The 22139-nt window shown below is 38.2% G+C and overlaps 1 protein-coding gene across 8 annotated transcripts in view; it reads left to right on the top strand.

Moving 5' to 3' along the window:
* Positions 1-22139, top strand: part of MBNL2 (muscleblind like splicing regulator 2) — a 162786-nt gene that overhangs the window by 43133 nt on the left and 97514 nt on the right. For all 8 annotated transcript variants that reach the window (XM_066380666.1, XM_066380667.1, XM_066380664.1 and 5 more), the window contains exon 2: positions 9989-10769. In XM_066380666.1, coding sequence (XP_066236763.1) covers positions 10596-10769 — 174 coding nt within the window. In that variant the 5' untranslated portion in view covers positions 9989-10595. The remainder of the gene's footprint in view (positions 1-9988; positions 10770-22139) is intronic.

Below are 22139 nucleotides of genomic sequence, written 5' to 3'. Positions count from 1 at the left end.
TCTTTTTGCCTCTCATTCTTTTCCTGTGGCTTCATTTGCTCCTCTTTTCTCTTTCACTTCTAAATACCCGAGTGAACTGCCCTTGACCCTGTTCAAATCTTTGTCTTTTTTCTCCTAGATATATACACAGATGTAGATACAGATATAAATTTTAATATGTCTCTCACCCTCACTGTAGCCAGTCTGTGGTTTTAGCTGTGTATCCATGACCACACCTCTATGCCCCCATTTCCAACTGGCTTCCGCTTCCTGACGTCCTTCCTCCTGGGCACAGACAGCGTCAGTATCCTTCTGTCCACACAGGGTCCAGATTCCGAAGTCTTCTTCGATTACTCTCTTCCCTGCTCCCCACAATCCCAATCTCCAAAGATTATTCATTTTTAATCAATTTATCCCAGCCATGATCCAGAATTGCCTTCTCTTTCTCACCACTGCAATATACTTTTCAGCACAGATTATTTCTCTTCACCTGGATCATTGCTATAATTTTAACCAATTTCACCACCCGCAAGCTCTTCTAATTCTAGTGTATCCTTGGTGATGTTACCAAAGATTGCTTTTTCCAGTTGGGGTCTTGTCTACATGTCTTTTTGGTGCTCTCCAACATCTACCATACTAGTGATCCTTTTATTTTATTCATCTACTTAAGTCAGACTATATAGTACTATCATCAATGGGGACAATGTCACCTCCCTAAAGAGAACTTTGGAAATTTAAAGGAGCTTCCCCTCCCCATTGTCCAGATGGCTAGGGAGCATCCCTGGAATGTGATGGGCAGGAAGAAAGGATGTTAGTATCTTGCAATGGAGATGACTTCCTCAGAGTTGAAAATCAGCTTTTAGCTCATGACGTCTGAGTGCCCTGCTGGACGTTCACAGAGATGAAAATCCTGTTCACAGTGATCTGGATCAAGATCTTAACTCTGTTTGACATATTTGCACAAAGTGTTTCTTTCTTTCTTTCTTTATTTAACAGCCTCAGTGTAATTCAGTTTATCAAGAATGCCACAACTATATATTTATATTCATTTAGAAGGCAAAATATGCCTTAATTTGTTAGGACCCTTAACAGAAATTGTTTGGCATTTTGAAAAGTGCCATCCCTTGTCATACTTATGTCAGTCTGCATTTGTGTCTGTTATAATCCAAATAAGCCACGTGCACACAGATGTATCTAACCACTTCATTCTTTCTTCTAATACAATTGTGCCCAAATATCAGAATTTTAAAATACACATTATTTATTTTATAAAAAAATTACTTCCTTTGAGATCTTAGTTATATTTCGGTTATAGCAATATATCAAATTTTTAAAAAATATGTGCATGTTGTCTAGATCACTTGTTATTTTCCTTTAGTAGTCATTAAAGTTATGTTATAAACATCTTGTCCCAAAAAGGAGGTGTTAGCATTTGTAATTGTAGAGGCAGATGAAATAGCTATTCGGCTGGTGACAATGGAAGAGAGAGCAAAGGAAAAAGGTCAGCTTAGAAGCAGCCCTGTCCACCAGAGGCGGTGGCAGGGGAAGGAAATGGAAGTTCCGACAAAGACTTCTCCAGGAATTCAGGGCTGAACTGCAGCCTGCAGCTCGATAATCATTCTTTCTGACTGCAGCCGCTGGGTCCTGGACATCCAGGAAACCGGTAAATGCCGTCAGTCTTAAATGGTCTCTAACACAATTGCTTTTATTCTAATAAGAGTGGCTCCTAACTGAATTATACATGTTTAGATAGAAAACACAGATGCAGAGAAAACAAAATTTGAATATAAATATGTGTTGACTATACTATATCTGGCTGTAGTTTTAGGAGTATATTTAGATATTTCTCTTCTTCTATCTAATTGATGATGAGATTTCTTTCTCTGCCCATTCCTGGAAACGGCATTGAAAACAGACGGGAAAGTTTCATGTGTTAACGTGAGCTCTGATATTTATGAATTTTTCACTTGTACTTTGAGATACAAGAAACAAAATTGTCGGCTGGGAGTTTCTCCTTTTACTACTGCTGTGATGGACATTTGCTTATCTGACTCACCATGTGAACTTTGGTATCCGGGTATTTTATTTCTCCTATGGAAATGTATTTGAAAGTATGGTAAAAAAAAAAAATCCCACAAAGTGCCATGCAAAATAAAAACATTATTGTTAGCCATGGTTCTTGGCTTAAGATGGATATGGGTTCGTAATTAGTCTTAAAAGAGCAAATATCAAAGGTGTGTCTAACTATCTAATAAATACTCTAGGAAGGACTTCATACTATGTCCTTCACAGAAAAGACCCTTTTTACTTACACTTGATTTACTTTACAGAAATTTATAAATTTCAGTGAATAGAAATTATTTCCACCTATTTGTGTGTGTGTGTGTGTATGTGTGTGTGTGTATGTGTGTGTGTGTGCACATGGATGTAAGGATGCCTTCTCTAAGGTTGATAAGAGTTACATACCACACGGAGAGTACTTGTAATATATTACTAAATATATTTTGGTTGCAGTACATATATTTATGGTCTAGGTATGTTTAATCGCCTTGATGCCAAACAAGGAAACTGAGCTTAGGTGACATCACACAGCTAGTGAGGGAAGAGGCGTGAATAGAATCCGGACAGAAAAATTGGTTCTTACCCCTAAACCCTGCAGAGGGTTCAAAGCACCGTTTCATTTATATGTTCAATGAATTTTTAAAAAGAAACCCATTTAAAGATGTTTAGGAAAAGAATGTCTTTTTAAAGACAATCACTTTTGCTGCTCCCTTCACTCTTTTTCTTTGAAAAGTCAATTAATTTATTTATTTCGCCGTGGGGCCATTCTCATCTCTGTATTTTTATTCGTCTACTGGGCTTCCCGGGGGGTAAGACCGGGTGAGGACGCTTTTCTCAGAGGCTGTTATTGCAGGACTGGATTACACCCACTCCTGGAGGTCAAGTGGCTCTCAGCCCAGTGCTCCAGCCGGGGCTCCTCGAGGCCCCTCTCCAGCCCTGGGCGTCTGCATCTGATAGGGCAGGATGTGGCCGAGCCACTCATTGATCAAGGGAAGGAGCACATTGAGAGCTATTTTAATATAAGCTCTAGAAATAGAGGCGGGGTGCTCAAACATGAAACCACTCACAGGAAGAAAAAAAAATCATTTAAAAAAAATCATATTTTAAGAATTTTCAAGTCAAAGAGAAGAAACACAACAATTCTCAAAATTAGAAGTAGGAAACCCAAGGAGACATAGCTTCTTTATTGTAATTAGATTTATGCAAAATAAAATTAAAGGCATCCCATAAATTACTTAGTGGATAATGAGTCCTTGACTGTCTGACTCAGAAATCAGTTTGTTTTGCAAGGATCCTTTAATCAGCTCCCTAGGAGGCCGATGTCTGGCAGACAGAGAAAATACCGTAGATGTGAACCGGAGGAGTGGCGTGCTGCACAACGATTTTCCTTAAGGCAGTCTTAAATTTTGAACAATCTCAGACTCAAGATCAGACATGATTGATGTATTTCCCTTCAAAAATGTACAAACTAGCTACGAAGCGTTGGCAAGGCAAGGACACCTGGGGTCCACGGCCCGGGCTTGTCTGAGGGGTGCAGCTCGAGGGCGGGGCCTCTGAAAACCCAGGCTGTCCAAACCCACCGCGCTGCTTCGCTGAGCAGCTGTAACGGGATGTGAGCAGCAAATCCTTTTACACAGTCAAAAGTCACAGATTTCTGAAAATCTAACACCTAGACGAGGTTTGAATATATTTTGAAAAATGAAGTGTCATGTAAGTAAAGACCTTAAAAATAGCTTGGGATTGATTATTTTGTAAAGTTGGATGGCAAGTCCTTCAGCATTTCAGAAAATACAAAAAGAGCCTTTGTTTTTTTACCCTTGGACTTTCAGTCTTGCCTTTCCTTTGAAGATGAGTCACACAGTGAACCTCGCTATTTGTTGTATCTGGTGTTGCCTGTACAGGGCGGGTGCTACAAAGCGGCCCCTCTGTAAAGACTTCTAGCAGTAAGGGACTGAACACTGAGCTGCTTGGTCACCAAGCACCACCAGGCCCCTAAAACAGTCCTCCCTCAGATGAAAGTCCTATAAACAAAGCCCCACCACCCCCACCAAAGGCCTGAACAAAGTCTACAGGCTATGAGTTAGCCTATTTTTAATTCTCACAGAATGAGGTTTTATCTGGGGCAAATCTCTCAGGTGTTTTCTGTTTAGTCTAGTTTTGCTTTGTTTTTATTGATCAGAAACACAATCATGGGGGGGAAGCCCCCAGCCAGCTTTCCTGTAATTGTTTCTGTGAGAGTCAGTGAACCCAAGACCCTGTGATTAACTCAGGACAGACATCTTTGTTCCCTCAGCAACCAGCAGGACGCCTGGCACACAGGAAGGTGGCAAGAAATGCTTACTGCAGTGGTTCTCAAACTTGAGCTGGCTTCAGAGTCACACCCTACGAGCTTGTTAAAACAGATCGCTAGACCCATCCCCAGGGTGCCCGGTTCAGCACCTCTGAGCTGAAACCTGAGAATCTGCACTTCTAACAGGTTCCCAGGGGCTGCTGCTGAAGCCTTGTTCCTGTAGATTAGACTTTGGTCCATGTTAAAATGCAAATGCTTATTGGAAGACGATCAGAAGTTCATATGACAAACACTGGTCAAGCATATGCTGTATACCAGACACTAAACTGAACTCTGGAGGTCTGAAAATCAGTATTTACAATTGTTGTGAATTAGGGAATAATGATATCTACTTAAAAGTAATTACCAGACAAGGTTAGAAGATGACCCATAGGCCTTTACCCGCTGACTCAGTGGTAAAGCGTCAGCCTGGTGTGTGGATGTCCCAGGTTTGATTCCCTCTCAGAGCACACAGGAGAAGTGACCATCTGCTTCTCCACCCCTCCCCCTTCTCTCTCTCTCTTTGCCTCCCCCAGCCATGGTTTGGATTGGTTTTAGCATATTGGCCCTGGGTGCTGAGGATGGCTCTGTGGAGCCTCCCCCTCAAGCATTGAAAATAGCTCAGTTGCTAGCATGACCCCAGAGGGGCAGAGCATCAGCCCCGGAGGGTGGTCGCTAGGTAGATCCCAGTCAGGGCGCATGCATGCGGGAGACAGCCTCTTTATCTTCCCTCTTCTCACTTAGAAAAGAAGAGGGGGGGGGAGAAAAAGGTGGCCCTATAGAGTGGTCATCAAAAGTGTAATTAAGGAACACAATTTCAGGGAGCAGTGGTAAGGCCTTGGAATCCTGGTGACTCAGCTGAACCTTCAAAGAGATTATCTCCTCTGTGAGGGGCTAGAAAGGCAGGAGGGGAGGCAACACGAAGCTGCTGAATGCCTGAGGAGGACGAGGAAGGGGAGGACCAACAAAGAAACAGAGCCAGAGAAACAACTGGGAACAACCACTTTAAAATTCTGCCTAGGTTCTGCCCTGGAAAGAGCTAATTAGAGTGGAATTGACTGGGATGCTGTCGATAACACTGAAGCACAAGTCAACAAGAAGTGAAAAAATGAAAGCAAAGTGTTGTGAGAAGCAAACAGAAAAAAATTCAAAAATAAGATAAGCAGGAGCCCCTGCTTCCCAGTGCCATCCAGAAACCTCTAGGAACGGTAGCTGGTGCCTTACATCTGATCAGTTTGAAACAAGTGCCCTCTCCATAGAGATACATTTGAACAGGAGCGCCTTGGGCAGGTGAACTTAAGAATGCCGCCAGTTCTTCCCCACGGACGCAGGGCACCAGGGAATGGAATCTGTGGCTGCCTTTCCACCACGCCCTCCAACCAAGAAGGCTCTCCGTCAGTGCCGCCAGTGTATCTGGGATACACATCACACCCAGGGCGACTGTTTCGACCAAAAAGTATTTCATTCATGACTGGGTTAGTAGAGGCTGGAGAAAGAAAGCAGGCTTCAGGCCTTTGTAGTAGCACCGTGAGTTTTGTACTTGGAGAAACTTCTCTGTGGGTTCCTTTCAGCTGCAAAATAAGACAGTCTGAGAAAAGAGAGATGCTCCAGATAAGAGGCCCCAAGTGGTCGGTGCAGTCAGCTCTTTGATCTCGGAGGCACTGTCCTGCTTTCCCGAATCTGCGGCTGGAGCGGATCCACCCCCAGAGCAGATCCTGGTCACTGTTGTGGAACTATTGCGGGGGGGGGGGGGGGGGGGGCAGCCTGAGAGTGGATTTACTCAGTAAACATTTACAGAGCCACTCCTCCTTCATCGCCCTGCATTTGGATAGCACTCTTCTGTTCACAAAATATTATTATGTTTCCTCTATAATCTGTCCTTTGTGGCAGCAACCATGTAGGTAAGAACTATTATCAACATTTTACAGAAGAACACTGATCTCAGAGAAATTGACTTACCCAAGGTCATATAAGGATCCTTCGCAAAATGTGAGCTAGAAATACTGGCTCTTAGGACAGGGTACTTTCTACCACTCCATAGAACGCTGTGTTGGCTGAGAGAAGAAATGCAAAAGCCCCTAAGAGAGTGCCCTCACCAGAAACAAAATGTGAGCTACATAAGTCATTCTGAATCTTGAGGTGGTAAAAAGAAGCAAGTTTCATTTTCATAATATTCCAATTTTTAAAAAATATTATACTTTTAATTCATTATGTAGTAATTGTAAAATAATATTAAAGAGATGTTGCCAAGTCCTTTTTTTTTTATACTAAGTCTTTGAAATTATAGTTTACACCTCTCTGCTAGGTTGGAAATACTTGATCTGTATTTAGAGTTCATAAATTTTACAAATGAAAAGTAGATTCATGTACTCAAGTTGATCTATGAACACTGAAGTGTTCCAATAACTGAATTGAGGATTAGTTTTAAATTTAATTTACATTAATTGAGAATATATAAATTTAGTTCCTCTCTGGCACTGGCCACATTTCAAATGCTCAATGGCCACATGAGACTAGTGGCTTCTGTTTTTGGAGAGTAAAACCCTAACATATAACCCTTCCTCCCAGAAACTTGCAGTTTAGTAGATCCAACATGTATTTACGTTTATGTGTTAGCACAGTTTAATCTTGTTCCTTGATGACCATGTTAAAAATGAGTCTTCTTCATCCATACTCATCATTGCCTATCTGCTTTGGTGACTTCCCCCTAATCTAATTCAAACCTGCTTGCTCTTCCCTTTTCCCACAGCTGCTTGCTTAGACCCACTCCAGAAGATAGAGTAGAGCTTGTGATGAACCAAGGGAGGTGGTGTCTTTTTAAACAGTAACTCTATTACACTTTTAGGATAAAAACAGAGAACAAGTGGATTTATGGGAGGTTAGGGTAGCAGTCTAGGTGCAATCTGATTTACTTCCCTTTCCTTCTGAAATATCTTTGACATACATAGGAACTCTGGTCATCAAAAAGCTTGACTGTTCTGCTTTTAAAAGCAAATTCATCTTGATAGAGTCTGGCCATCTAAATTCAGGTTGGATTTGTTACAGTAACTAGCCATGGTCATCTGTTTTCCCAGAAAAAAATTGTCTTGTTATCAAATAGTATAAGCAAAAGTGTACTGTACTGAGTTGAGGGCATTGTTTCTGTTTTAGGAATACTCGAGTAATTATTCAATAGCTATCTATGCATAAAAACATGTTTGCCTGTTTCTTTCCTACCTGTGAGGGCTTGGCCAAGACTATTCTGCTGCCTTTGAGAACGAGTGTCTCCTGTGTCTTTGTTGTCCTGTAACTCTACTGGATCTTGGTCCATGGGATTCAGAGACTCTATAAATATTTTGCAATTATAAATTAGATGTGTCCAAGTCATCATTTTAAATCTTTTTATTAGTAGTGCTTCAGCTCCACTGAATACACAGGCAGGAATGTTTCCTTGTCCCTGTTTCCCGCCTCCTTTGTTCTCCGTGGGGGTTAGAAGTGGGGGTTGAGGTAATGAAGGTGCAGGTCCAGGCTGGTCTGTGAAACCTGACCCAGAGTAAATTTGGTTATTAAACTCATTTTCCTAAACGCCCCGAGTTAAGCTAGTTCATGTTAGCTTCTGGGAACACAATGCTGCCAAACAGACAAGCAGGAGCCTGCCTGTCCCCTCAAATATTTTACAAATGAAGTTAGGTATGTGTCATAGCTTTTAAGGTTGCCAATTCCCTTAAATGCACGTCCAATTAAAACTCATTCAAACATTTTTACTAATAAGTAAAAAAAATACTGCGATGAAGTAGCACTTCCCATTCATCCCAAGAGATGTCCTGCTAAAGAAATGTTCCATGATCAGATAAGCTTGAGAGACACCATTGCTTCTCTTCCCATATTAGAGACTCATTCAAGGCCAAAAAAACCCCCCAGAACAACAACAACAAAAAGCCCTATTGCATGGAGCCTGTTTAGGTTGGCTGACTTGGAGTTAACTAAACTTAATTGATTGTGGGACCTACTTTTTCAGGGAGCACTTGCTAACCACTTAAGATTATTGTTCTTTAATCTTATCTGTATCACACCGATTTTAAATAATCTACTTCCAGTCTCCATTAAGTTCTTAGTTATAATTGTTTTAGAAGTATTTAAGGTTGTTTGTGGCATATACAATTTATGAAAATGATCAACTTTTGGTATTCATGCGTGACCCAATAATAAATCGTTACTTTTTTTCCCCTTCCCTCCTTCCTCCCTTCCTCCCTTCCTTCCTTCCTCCCTTCCTTCCTTCCTTCCTTCCTTCCTTCCTTCCTTCCTTCCTTCCTTCCTCCCTCCCTCCCTCCCTCCCTCCCTCCCTCCCTCCCTCTTTCCTTCCCTTCCTTCCTCCCTCCCTCTCTCTCTCCCTTTCTTTCTTTCTTTCTTTCTTTTATTCTTTCTTTCTTTCTCTTTCAATCTCTCTCTCTCTCTCTCTCTCTCTCTCTCTCTTCCCCACCCCCTCTCTTTTTCTTTCTTTCTTTAGGTGAAAGGAAGGGAGATAATGAGACAAACTCCTGCAGGTGCCCCAACCGGGATCCATCTGGCAAACCCTGTCTGGGGCTGATGCTCAAAATCAGCTGAGCTCTTTTTTAGTGACTAAGGCCAATGCTCAAACCAATGAACTATCCTCAACACCTGAGGCCTACACTTGAACCAATTGGGCCACTGGTTGTGGGAGGGAAGAGAGAGGGGGTGGGGAGGGAGGGAGAGAGAAGCAGATGGTCCCTTTTCCTGTGTGCCCTTACCAGGAATTGAACCTAGGACGTCCATGCTGACTCTCTATCCTCTGAACTGGTCATCCAGGGCCTCATTAATTTTTAATAATTTCATAATCCTTGAAAATAGTAAAAGAAGTGAAATATGCCGAGTTTAGAAATCTGAATTTACTAATTCATTTAGTCAGTGAGTCAATCAGTTAAATTGGTCAATAAATATTTTTTGAGGACCTAATAGCCATGAACTAAGAAACTAACACTACAGAATTGAAATATACAAATAGTCCTTATTCTTTGAGTGCTTACAGCATGGAGGGGGATACTAACATTAAAGAAATAATAGTAATAGACAGAAAAGTATACAAGATATGAAAATAAATATCAGGAAGCTCCTACCTATTCATTTCTAAGTTTGAATATCTGTAAACTACAAAGGATGTAAAGAATAAGGAGCCTGCACTTCATCCAAAATAACAATGTCCTTATTATATAGGAAAGATACATCCCAAATAATGGTTTATAGCATTTTCAACAATAAAAATCAATGGCCCAAATGTGAAATTAATTGGACGCCACAGTTCCAATACACTGTTTTGGCGATTAAGCATATTAGATTGAATTGTTTCAGAATGCCTAATTATTGTGTCTACCACACTCATCTCTTTGAGTCATCCCTAACTTTTGGACTGCTGCCTAGATCATTTCTGCAATATGGTTGTAGTTGCATATATTTTCTCTTTCTCTCTCTCTCTTTTTAAAAGGCATAGCTTTCCTTACTATACTTGAAGCTCAAAGCTCTCAATTGCATTTTTGCAAATTCCAAATAAGAGCTAAAGAGTTTGTTAAAGTGTTGATTTCATTGAGTTTGGGTGTAAGCTGATATTTTATTGATGTTTTTCAGGTTCATGATTTAAAAGTGCCTGTGTGAAGTCACTTTTGCTGGAAACTGCAGCCCAGGAGCTCTTGTTGTGTTTTCAAGTGTTGTTTTTCTGTCAAATGTACGTTACCCTGACCTTACAAGTGGATGAAGATACCTCAGTTGTCTGACTTTACCAATTGCTTGATTTCAGAGTTTAAAAAGTTGGAAGGAAAAAGAAATCCTGCTAAGATCTGAACATCTAAGTGGCTTATTTTCCAGCATCATCAATAGCTGTGAGCTTCAGAACTATATATATTCTCCCGAGTGCCATGATATTGAAGTCACTATATTAAAAGCAGTTGTGTCCGCAAAACGGTCAGGAGGCTTGGACATTTACAGCCAGAGATGACACTGAGCATGCTTTTATTTCGGCCCACAATCTTCCAGTGGGGCATATTGATTGATGAGTGACTGCCTGCCAATAAATTCTCTTCTAACTCTGTTTCTTGGATTGGACTTCATTAAGCAATTTATCACTTACCTTCAGACTTACATGTGGGGTTTTTCACAACAATAGTTTTTGATCATTGCAACTTGGATTGATTTCATCGTTTAACAGAAACTAACAGAACCAAATTACTTTATCATCATGGCTTTGAATGTTGCCCCAGTCAGAGATACAAAATGGCTGACATTAGAAGTCTGCAGACAGTTCCAAAGAGGAACATGCTCACGCTCTGATGAGGAATGCAAATTTGCTCACCCCCCAAAAAGCTGCCAGGTTGAAAATGGAAGAGTAATTGCCTGCTTTGATTCCTTAAAGGTAAGATAATGCATTTTATGTGTCATATCAATGTCACATTAGACTTTCAAATGAAATGTTTTTCATTGTACTTTTTACAGAAATTTAACTATTGATTTTAGATTCTGTTTTCTTGTTTGTAGTGACTGTTGGGAAATTTTCACTCAATTTTTTTTTCATATCAGGCATATATAAATTTTTTACAGATCCATGTTTAAATTAAAAATACATGATGCTGCCTTACCAGGCAGTAGCACAGTGGATAGAGAGTTGGACGGGGACACAGAGGATCCAGGTTCAAGACCCCAAGGTTGCCGGCTTGAGCACAGGCTCATCCAGCTTTAGTGTGTGCTCACCAACTTGAGCGTGGGGTCACTGGCTTGAGTGTGGGATCATAGACATGAGCCCATGGTCTCTGGCTTGAGCCCAAGGTTGCTGGCTTGAGCAAGGGACCACTAGCTCTGCTGTAGCACCCTGGTCAAGGCACATATGAGAAAGCAATCAATAAACAACTAAGGAGCTATAATGAAGAATTGATGCTTCTCATCTCTCTCCCTTTCTATCTGTCTGTTCCTATCTGTCCCTGTCTCTATCTCTCTGTCTCTGTCATACACACACAGAAATATATATATGCATGCTGTATTTTTGGTTTGGCATGACATTCATGTACCCAAAAGTTTCAAATCAAAGTCTGGCTTGTGACGACTAAGATAAATATTTTATTCACGTTTGAGCTTAGAAAGGTGAAGAAATTAAATTTGTCACTTTTGTGTGCCAGTTATCTGGTTCCCCTCTTGAAAAATTTTCTACTCTTGTAGCTTTCTTTCCTGACCAAGGGCTTTTTGTTCAAGAAAACTGAGTATGTTTTTCATTCTCTTTGACAATTTGATATGGCTAACAAATTGTTGTGTATATCCTCAATACTCCTTGAGAAACTATTATGTGAAAGTTAACACATAGCACATTATGGAAGAAATGAATGTGACTTAAGATGGCATAGTTGAGGAGCTCACTGTCTTGTAGGGAAAATATAGCAAGCACATTAGCAAATAATGCAAGAGGGGCGGGGGGTCATGCCTTAATGGAGGAATAGAGACACAACTTCTATTGGCATCTTCAGAAGAGAGAGCTGGCTTCCAGCTGACTGTTTAAGAAATGTTTTTAGAGGCTGTGACACCAGAATTATATACTGAGTTGGGTGGAGTTTGGACTTAAAGAAATAGAAGGATAATAATGAAAAATCTAATTGAAGGAAACGGGGAGGCTTATCCCATAATTCTTTGAGGTTTATTTTGCCCTAAAACTTTGGGTTCTATGAATCCCAGATTGTCTAGGACAGTCCATGTTATCATGATATTGTTTCCAGTGCAGATAAGTAAGATATACTGCTGTAAAAGAGCTTCATGTTTATATCTCTGCAAAACTTTATTGAAACAAACTTACCAAACAGTAAAATAATGTTGATTCATGTTCTTGACAAATGATTTGGCCAGTTACTATGCTATGAGTTTACAAAATAGTGATCTTAGCCTATTCTTGGATATAAAAAGGTGTGGGTAAGCTTTTGGGGGAAATTTCATCTTAAAGTAAAAAAAAAAAATTACGTCTTATAAGACATGTAAGTCAAATTGAAATATAAGACTTCAAATCTTATGTTTAAGTATTCCTTCAAGGGGAAATTGTCTATATACTAGAAAAAGAAAAATACATTGATAGTCCAACAGTCTTTAAGGGTTAAATAAAAATAAATAGATATACTATTTGCCTTATTCCTATTTTTTCTTTTTTATCATTAAAATATTAGATTAGACTTTAAAATTGTAAATCATTTTGTTTACACAGAAATAGATGGATAAATTGCAATTCTTATAAACTATAACAGTATATTAATTTTTATATTTATTTTTATTTTGCTTTTATAATAAAAAAAGTAAACTAAGCATGCATTTGTTTCTGTGATTATCACTAATAGAAGCATTCACTATAAAAAAAAAACACAGTGTAGATTAAAAACTGGATCATAAGAATGTCCAGATACCAAAACAAGTCAGCAATGAAAAATTCATCTTCCAGGTCATCTCCAATTCTTTCATTTCATTAGTCCGGGCCTTTTCCAGTTGGATAGTAACTATTAAACTAACATTTTGGCTAGTTTTTTAAAACTGTTAATTTTTTAATTTAGTTAGGGACACATGCCTGACCTATTAAGGCTAAGTGTTTTTTTAATATCAACAGGATAGCAGATCTTTATAATTCATTACCTCACTGTGGATTCACCACAATAGTTTGAGGATTCCAACCCATGGAGAAAGGATCAAAAACAGCTATGTTTGCTACATAAACATAGACCAAGCCATGCGGATGTCAAGCACTATTCAAATGAAAAACAGCTTGGAAAATCATTTTGAGAAATGTCTACTATAATCATTTCCAAGTGTTGAAACATAGTTATCTATTGCCTCAAGTCATCAGTTTCCTTTTAGAATTATAAATTTTCAGCTCATTTAATTTGTGTGTGTGTGTTGTGTATTTTTTAAGTTGTCAAACTGTAAAGAATGTGAAAAGAGCTCATAGGCACAGGAGTAAGGCAGACCAGAATCTAAATTCCTGCTCAACCACTTCCCAGCCTTGGGTGGGTCATTTATCACTTCTTATCTTTGTTGTCTCATCAGTAAAATGAAGATAATCACTTGTGAAACTGACTAAATATTCACCTTGCAAGGTGGTTTTAAGGATTATGAGTTAGGACAGGGACTGGTAACTAAATGAACTAATTCAAAAATAGCTTTAAACAGTATTGCCCAGTGGATGCAGCCTGCAGTAGGAAGAAGGGCAGGGGCTTTGAAGTCAGACAGGCCAGGGCTTGAACAAACCCAGGCTGGTACATATTATTTTACCTCCTTAACTTCAGTTTCCTCTTATCTAAAACTGATATAATAATTCCTCCTTCATATGATTACTTCAAAGACTAACTCCCCTAAGATATGCCAGATGCCCAGCACAGGGCCGGACATGGTAGGGACTGGCAATATTAGTTTCTTTTCCCTTTTTTTTATAAAGTATCATAGTATAGGCATTGATTTTGATAACTGGTTTTACAAGCAAAATGTGCCCAACTCTTAAAGCATCCAACTCTTAATGTGCCCAAACTCATCCACTCTTAATATGTCCAAACTTAGGAATCTACTAAGTGAGTGATAATACCTCAGTGATACAATTAGTCATGACATTAAAAGCAGTCATGTTTGAGGCAGATAAAATTGTTGTTGTTATTTATACAAGATATTTTCTTCAAACACTGTGAGGTATTTTTATTCATAAAAATAGGTTAAAAGAATCTGTGTTGGCCTGTCAATGTAGAGACAAGTCAGTGGTGAGGCTGAGAGACTCCTTTCTTTTATTTTTTGTTATGAGTCATTTGTATACAGGAGTAAACTTCCATAAATACATAGTAAACAAACTTGTGGGTGTTTGGAAAACAGATTTGCTGAGGTCTTTGAAAAGAAAGTTATACATCTATAAATACTTTTATAAAAGATGTTTAGAAAATATAGCAGAGTTCTTACAGTGACATTTGTACTTTACTCACAACTCTTAACCTTGTTGCATTTTATGAGAAAGTACTGAGAATGCAAGAATTAGTGATTTTTATTTTAAGTTACAGTATTATGAACAATGGAATTGCTTAAATCGTTTCTGAAAGGCCAGAACATTTGAGAACATTGTGTTCCCTGGTTATGTTTACTTAGCAAAATTCAAATTGCTTTATGAGCAACAAACATCTCTGTAGCAAAGGCCTTGACCCCTATCTTGACACATTTATGTCCATAAAACTGTTTTCCTCATAATTTGAGATTTTCATATTCTTCTTCTTATAAGTGATAGAAATTAATGTGAATTTGTTTTTTGCAAATTGAGACATTCAGATAGGAATAAAGAAATTAGCTTTAACACGTATTGAGACTAAAGGTTTTGGCATTTGTTACTTTCATCGGTATTTAAAATATTTGCTTCAACGTCTGAATTTGAACTCAGCTTAAAAATAGAAAAGTTAAAAAAAGTATGTTGCTAATTTTTGCAAAAAAAACAAAAACAAAACCAGAAAACACTCCTGGAGTATTTGGGGAAATTGTTTAGACCATGCATAACCTTTCACAATAAAAACTAGTTCAAAGGCAGTATGATTCTTTTAATGTCTAAATCAGATAATGTCACTCCTTTATTCAAGACCATCTAGTGGTATCCCATCTCTTCCAGAGTAAAGATCCCTACAGAAACTCTTTAGAGCCGAAATTGGCTTCCCACCCTCAATCACCTGACTTCAGAGGTAACACTGTACATTTGTCCAATCCACTCCAGCCACACCACTCTTTGCTGTCCCCTGGATGTACCAAGTGGACTTCTGCCTTAGGATGTTTGCACTTGCTCTTTGCTCTGTCTAGAATATTCTTGCCTCAATTATATGAAAGCTTATATTCTCATGCCCTTCAAAAATCCCAACAATGAAGGCTTTTTGCCAACTTTATTTCAAACAGCAATTCTCTCACTGCTGAGATCCCCTTTCCTCATCACCTTGCTTTACTCTTCTCAACACTTATCATCATTTGATAAAGTATATATTTATTTAGGTTTTGTTCATTGTCTGTCCCCTTCTCCACTCTGCCAAAATGTAAATTCTATGTAGATGGGGACCATGTCTTTTTTGATCACTATTATAGTCCCACAGCCTGAAGAGTATCTTGTACATAGTAGACACTTAGTAAGTTTTTGTTGAATGGTAAAATATACTCATCAGGAAAGTATTCAAGCCTCTCAAACAGGGCTGTTGTGTATGGTTGTACAGAGGTGCACTGTGTACTAGGGATGCATTTTTCATTGTAGTCTATGTGATCACCCCCCCCCCCCAGAGTTGTACAGTTCAAAACCTCTGCATCAATATCCCGATAGATTTTAAAACCAGGGAGCTCTATACAGGAATTGGAGACACAAATAACTCAGGAAACATAAGGCAACATTGGAAAGTTCACAAGTAAATTTTTTTTTTGTGTGTGTGAAGCTTTATGTGATACAGAAACTACTTTTTATTACTCTTCAATTCTTTCTAAATTTCAAAAATGTGAAAAAACAAATCTTATTTGCTTATGGGATGCTGACTACAAATTGGCTGATGGCAGATAAAATTTTAGTCTTCATATTTATGGGTGAAATTTTCAAAATTAAAAATGGTAGGTATGTGACCATTTCAGAGAGTTCTTAGAAATATACCAGGAATGGTATCAATATGTCTTTGACTTTAATTTTGTGTTCTTGAATTGCCACTGGGCTCTTAAATAAAGATTGATTCTTTATATTATTTGAGTATCTTCTAAATTATATGCCAAACTTTGGCCTAATTTGAAAATATAATCTTGGCCCTGGCTGGTTTGCTCAGTGGTAGAGCATCAGCCAGGTATGTGGATGTACCAGGCTCAATTCCTGGTCAGGGCACACAGGAGAAGTGACCATCTGCTTCTCTACCCCTCTCCTCCACCTGGCCCCTTCCCCCCCCACCCCCTTTCACAGCCATGGCTCGATTGGCTTGAGAGATTTGGCTCCTGATACTGAAGATGGCTCCATGGCCTCTGCCTCAGGCACTAAAAATAGCACCATTGCCAAGTGGAGCAACACCTCAGATGGGCAGAGACTTGCTGGTGGATCCCAGTCTGGGCCTTGCTAGAGTCTGTCCCTCTGCCTCCCCTGCTCTCACTTAAATAAAAAAAGAAGTAAAGAAAAAAAATATATAATCTCAGACAATTATTTTATTATTAATAGAAATCACTAATCATATAGAGCCTACTATTTGCCAGGCATTTTTCATGCATTATCTATTTTTTCCAAGAATTCTGTAAGGTAACTATTATTCAATGAGCCATTATAGATATGAATAGAGGTTCAACAGTATAAGTAGCTCACATGTAACTTATAAATGATAGAAAAGGGATCTGACCCAAGGAAGTTAACTCCAAACCTGGCATCATCATTTCCTGCCTCCTAACTCCTCTTACAGAATCAATAATTGATGTAATTAATTCTAAAACTCCTAATAACTTAATAATATTTATGCTTAACAAGTTTGGTATATTGAAGGATAAAAAACATTTTAAAATAGAAGTCTCTAAAAATAAACCCGTTCAGAAAATTAAATATTTAGAGAAGAGAGGAACTGCAAGAGAAAGCAAGGCACATGTATTTATTTTTGTTTCTATCTGTATATAAATATTATAACATCACTTACTAGGACTCAGTAACATAAATGGTTTTGACCCAAAGTGTGTGTGTGTGAAATCATATGTGATTTCAGATGTTATGGTGAAATTAAATACAGGACCGGTTCATACTTTAAGGATTCTTGGACCCACTGTTTACACTTCCCACATAAGAGATTCATTCCCTGGTCATCTGACTTCTACCTTCGCAGGTCAATCAACCACATCCCCTTCATCCCCTCCCTCAGCACTTGCGGATCTCCATATAAAAGTTTACCCCTCTAAGTAAGTGTCCCAGTCCAACCCTGTAAGCTTCACAAAGACAGGATTGTGTCATATTCATCCTTGTGACCCATCACCTAGCATGACATCTGGCACATAGCAGAAATGCAATAGTAACCATCCAAAGAACACATAAATTAACAAAGAAATCTCCACAACTTTTCAAAGGAGACTTATTGATGATCGTCAGTGAACTGCAGATCCAGAACTTTCCTGCAAGACTGTTCACCATTTTCTTTAATATTTGTCTTGTTTTGCAAGCCAAGTTAGCCTCTCCTTAGAATTCTCTTCTGCTCTCCCCCTCCCCCCATGATATATTTCTGGTTCTTTTGCCATTCTAACCTTGTTTCCTATTTTATTTTATTTCTAATACTTCATCTTCCTTCCCTTGCTCCCTAAGGTAGAGTCTCTCTAAGACTCATTGTTGTCTTTTCTTAGATCAGGTTAAGTGATCAATTCTAAAAGTGTATCTGCACTCATGTATTCAATTCCCACATCTGTGCCAATCAACCTCAATTCTGGTGTGAGCCCTTTCCTTGACAACTCTATGGCTCCAGTTGTCTACTGAACACTCAGAATGAATGGTCTTTTGTCACTTGCAGTTCAATATATCTAAATCCAAACTCTTCATCCTGTTCTTACCCCAAGCCATCACCCCATTTAACCCTGTGCCTTGTTCCCCAGGCACAAAACCTTAATTTGATACTGATCACCATGCCAGGTACTCTTAGTTTAGTGGGGTTTTTTTGTTTTCTTTTTTTTTTTGCTGTTGTTGTTGTTGTTTTTTTTCTCAATCTAATTGTAGAGAAGTGTAACATTTTTAAGAATTAGTCAAAACTGTGGAAGGTTTGGCCCTGGCTGGTTAGCTCATTTGATTTGAGCATCATCCAGAAACACCACTTGCAGGTCACATCCTGCGTCAGTGACCAATGAACGCACAGCTAAGTGAAACAACGAATAAATGCTTCCTCTCTCTGTCTCTCTAAAATCAGTCAAAACAAAACAAACAGAAAACCTATGAATCTTTACCCTGGAAAATGGCCATACTTATAGACTATTACAAACAATCTCAAGATCTCAAAGGTTTCATGTTAGTCTTGAAAAATTATCCATGAATTTCAAGTAAAGAAACCCTCATCTGCAGAGAAATCTGACCCACTGAAGTGGGCACAAGAAGACCGGAGGGTTATTAAAGATACTTCTTGGGTGTTTCTCAAATTTGCCTGGAGCCAAGATTAGCACCAAATCTTTCCTAATCAAGTTGCATTCTGAGTGTCAGGGGGTTAAGACCAGTGGTGGGATTCAAATAATTTAACATCCGGTTCTCTGCCCTAATAACCATTTTAAGTATAAAAAAAATATATAGCAAAAGCTAGTTTATTATTTCATGCACTTAATACTTAAATAAGAACAATAAAAAAGGTACAAAATACTAGATGATGTTATAAGAAAGAGTTTTAAAATATTAAAAAAATAGTAAGTAAAACCTGACAATAAACAATAAAACTGTTATTTAATATATTTCCATATTGCTTCTTGATTGGCATCCTCACTTGTAATTTTTTTCACCTATGGACAGAATGAATATTGCTATATAAGTTTGTGATTTCCACATTGGGCGGCTGCCCAGGCGCCCACCTTAGAGAGAACTCTGATTATGAGTGCCATTTTAACAACGGGTTCACTGAACTCAACAAAAAAATTAGGTATTGGTTCTGCCAAACCAATGAGAATTGTCTGAATCCCACCACTGGTTAAGACTTTATTATATATTTTGTGTGGGTGTAGGGGCACAATTTAACCCATAACAATCAGATATAAACCTAGAAAACACCAGAAATCAAACACTGTAGTCTAATTGAATAAACCACTAGCCATCAGTGGAGTTGGCAAGAGAGAGGAGACTTAAAAAACTCCAGTGTATGGTACTGAGGAGAAGAAGAATGATGATAAACTGGCATTCTATAATTACAATATTCTGTGGTTAAAATATGTAAGAACAAATAATCCACAGGAAAAGAATAGCAAAAATTATTTTGTTCAAAAACCTATGGCATGTAATATTAATTTTAACCTTAATTATATTCTTTAATAGTTACATTTGTTTACTATTCATTTTGCTTCCAGCAATGACTGCAACTTTTGTTACTCTGTGTAGTTCTTAAGAAACTATTTCTCTGAAAGCTTAGGAAGAAAGAAACATTTATCATATTAAAGAATTTATTTATGTTCTTTTTATTTTCAGAAAATGAAAATAATGTTTTGTCAGTACCCTTCTTCATTTATTCAAACTTGAGGGCTTAGAAAATTTTTTTTAGGATTTCTTAATACAATGACAAACTAAGAAGCAAAGATTAAAAGTAAAAGCTCTGGCCTGAGAATCTATGTCTGATCTCTGACATTCCTGCAAGTAATGTTATATGATTTCATTTCTTTGGCTCCAAGTGCCTCATCAGTATATATTCATATATATTCATTCATTTCTTCATTCATTTCTTCATTCATTCCCTCTCGAACAAACAAGTGGTACAAACTGAATCTGTAGGAATCAGCAAGTAATGTGAATGACTGACTTAGCATTTACTGTTGGCAAGACACAGGGATCACTGGAGACTGCAAAAACTTAACTGAAGAGCACATAAACCTTCTAAGGATGGCAGCTGCCACCCAGCCACGAACAGCTGTTACCCTGCTTTGTGAGACTCTTGGGGATTTTTTAGAAAGAACCAGAGATACAAATTTTGATGTGAAGTCTCTCAATCTTTTTTTATTTTTAATTTATTTTACATGTTCAAGTAGTTAATTAATTTTATTGAGGTAACTTTGGTTATATAAATATCAGGTGCACAACATAATAATTTGATATTTGTATACACTGTAGCATACTCTCCACCAATCCTGTAGCTTCCTCTATCCATCACCATATATTTGACCTCCTTGACCGACTTTGCCCTCCCTCCACTCTCCTTCCTCTAGGATAACCACCAGTGTTGTATCTATGAGTTTCTTCTGTTTTATCTTGTTTGTCTGTTATTTTATATTCCTTTAACATATGAGTGATAGCATACAGTTTTTATCCTTTTCTCTCTTACTTATTTCACTCAGCATCATACCCTCAAGGCCATCCATGTTGTTGCAGATGGCAATATTTCATCTCTTGTATGGCTGAATAGTAATCCATTATATATATGCACACATTTTCTTTATTCATCTGTTGATAGACACTTAGATTGTTTCTATATCTTGGCTATTGTAAATAATGCTACAATGAAATAGGAGTGCAGATATCTTTTCTAATTAGTGTTTTTTCATATTCTTCAGAAAAACACTTGAAAGTAGAATAGCTCGATCATTTGATAGTTCTATTTTTAACTTTTTGAGGAAACTTCATACTGTTTTCCATCACAGCTGTACCAATTTACAGTCCCACCAACAGTGTATGACAATTCCCTTTTCTCTACATCATTTCTAACATATGTTATTTCTTGTCTCTTTGATAATAGCCATTCTAAAAGGTGTGAGGTGATATCTCATTGCGGTTTGAAATTGTTCCAATTTCTAAATCTTGGCAACAAAATATTTTCAAACTTGAAGTTCAAACAAAACATATCAACAAGATGCATCAGCCTATGCACTGTCACATTTAACCTCTGAAATAAACACATACTGATCATGCAACAGGCCTTGCTATACACTGGGCATAGAACGACATATACAGCATCTTTCGTCAGTAGAGATAATTGAGAACAGAGTGAATTTACTTGAAAGACTTTATTTACATTGTTTTGGTGATTCACTTTCCCGTTTTTCCTTTACCTCACTGACAACTACTTCTCTCTCTCCCTTCCCGAATCTCCCTTCTCCTCTTGACCTCTAAATTCTGGCTTCTCTCCAGGCCTGGTCCTTGAATATCCTCTCTCTGTTTCCTGACACTCACAGTGGGCATCTTACTCTCCTTGTAACTCATCAAGCATGTTATTGCCTCAGAGACTTTGTACTTTATGGTTTATCTGCCAGAAAACTGGACTCCCTAATTGAATGACCTCATCTAATCCAATGGCTGCAAACATTTTCTATATGCTGAATATTTTTTAATATCTATGTCTGTCCCTGATTTTCCCTTGAATTCTAGACTCATGTATTCAATTGCTTATCTGACACTTTTACCTGGATATTTAAGTGATGTTTCAAATTTAATATTTCACTAATAAGTTCTTGATTCCTCCTTCAACCTACTGTACCCATTGCACCTATTCCCGGAAGGTGGTATCATGCATTTAGTTGGTTAAATAATTTGGAATCCAATTTACTTCTCTTATGCTTACCACCATATCCAGTTCATCAGCAAGTCCCATTCTCTCCGTCTTCAAAAGATATCTTAAGTTCAAGCACTTTTCAAGCATTACTTTCATGACTGCCCTGCTCCAAACCACCATCTTGACTTATATGGACTATTATAATAGTCTACAGTAAACTCTGACTTTTGCCACTCCCTACCCCAAAGGTGGATGGAGTAACTCATAAATGTCATTCACTCTCTTGCTCAGTTTTCCAATAGATGTTCATTTCATTTAAGGCTCCATGTGATCTGCTGCATTTCTGGCCCCAAATGCTGACCATGCTTCTCCTCATCACGGTCTCCCGTAACATTGGACTCTTTGCTAGTCAGGTCCTTTGCAAGGCTTGTTCCTTCTACCTGGAATGCTCTTCCCTCAGATAACTGGAAGATTCATTCCTTTACTTTAGTCAAGATTTTGCATAAATGTCACACATCTAGCCACAAAAGCACCCTCAGAATTTATCCTTAAGAAATGTTATATATCCACATGTGTCTTCTTTGTCCGTCTCTGCAGCTAGAAGGTAA

This window comes from Saccopteryx leptura, chromosome 4, assembly GCF_036850995.1.
Source record: "Saccopteryx leptura isolate mSacLep1 chromosome 4, mSacLep1_pri_phased_curated, whole genome shotgun sequence".
NCBI classification, from domain to species: domain Eukaryota; kingdom Metazoa; phylum Chordata; class Mammalia; order Chiroptera; family Emballonuridae; genus Saccopteryx; species Saccopteryx leptura.
Note: the sequence above shows the minus strand (reverse complement) of the source record. Positions and strands in the feature narration are given on the sequence as shown.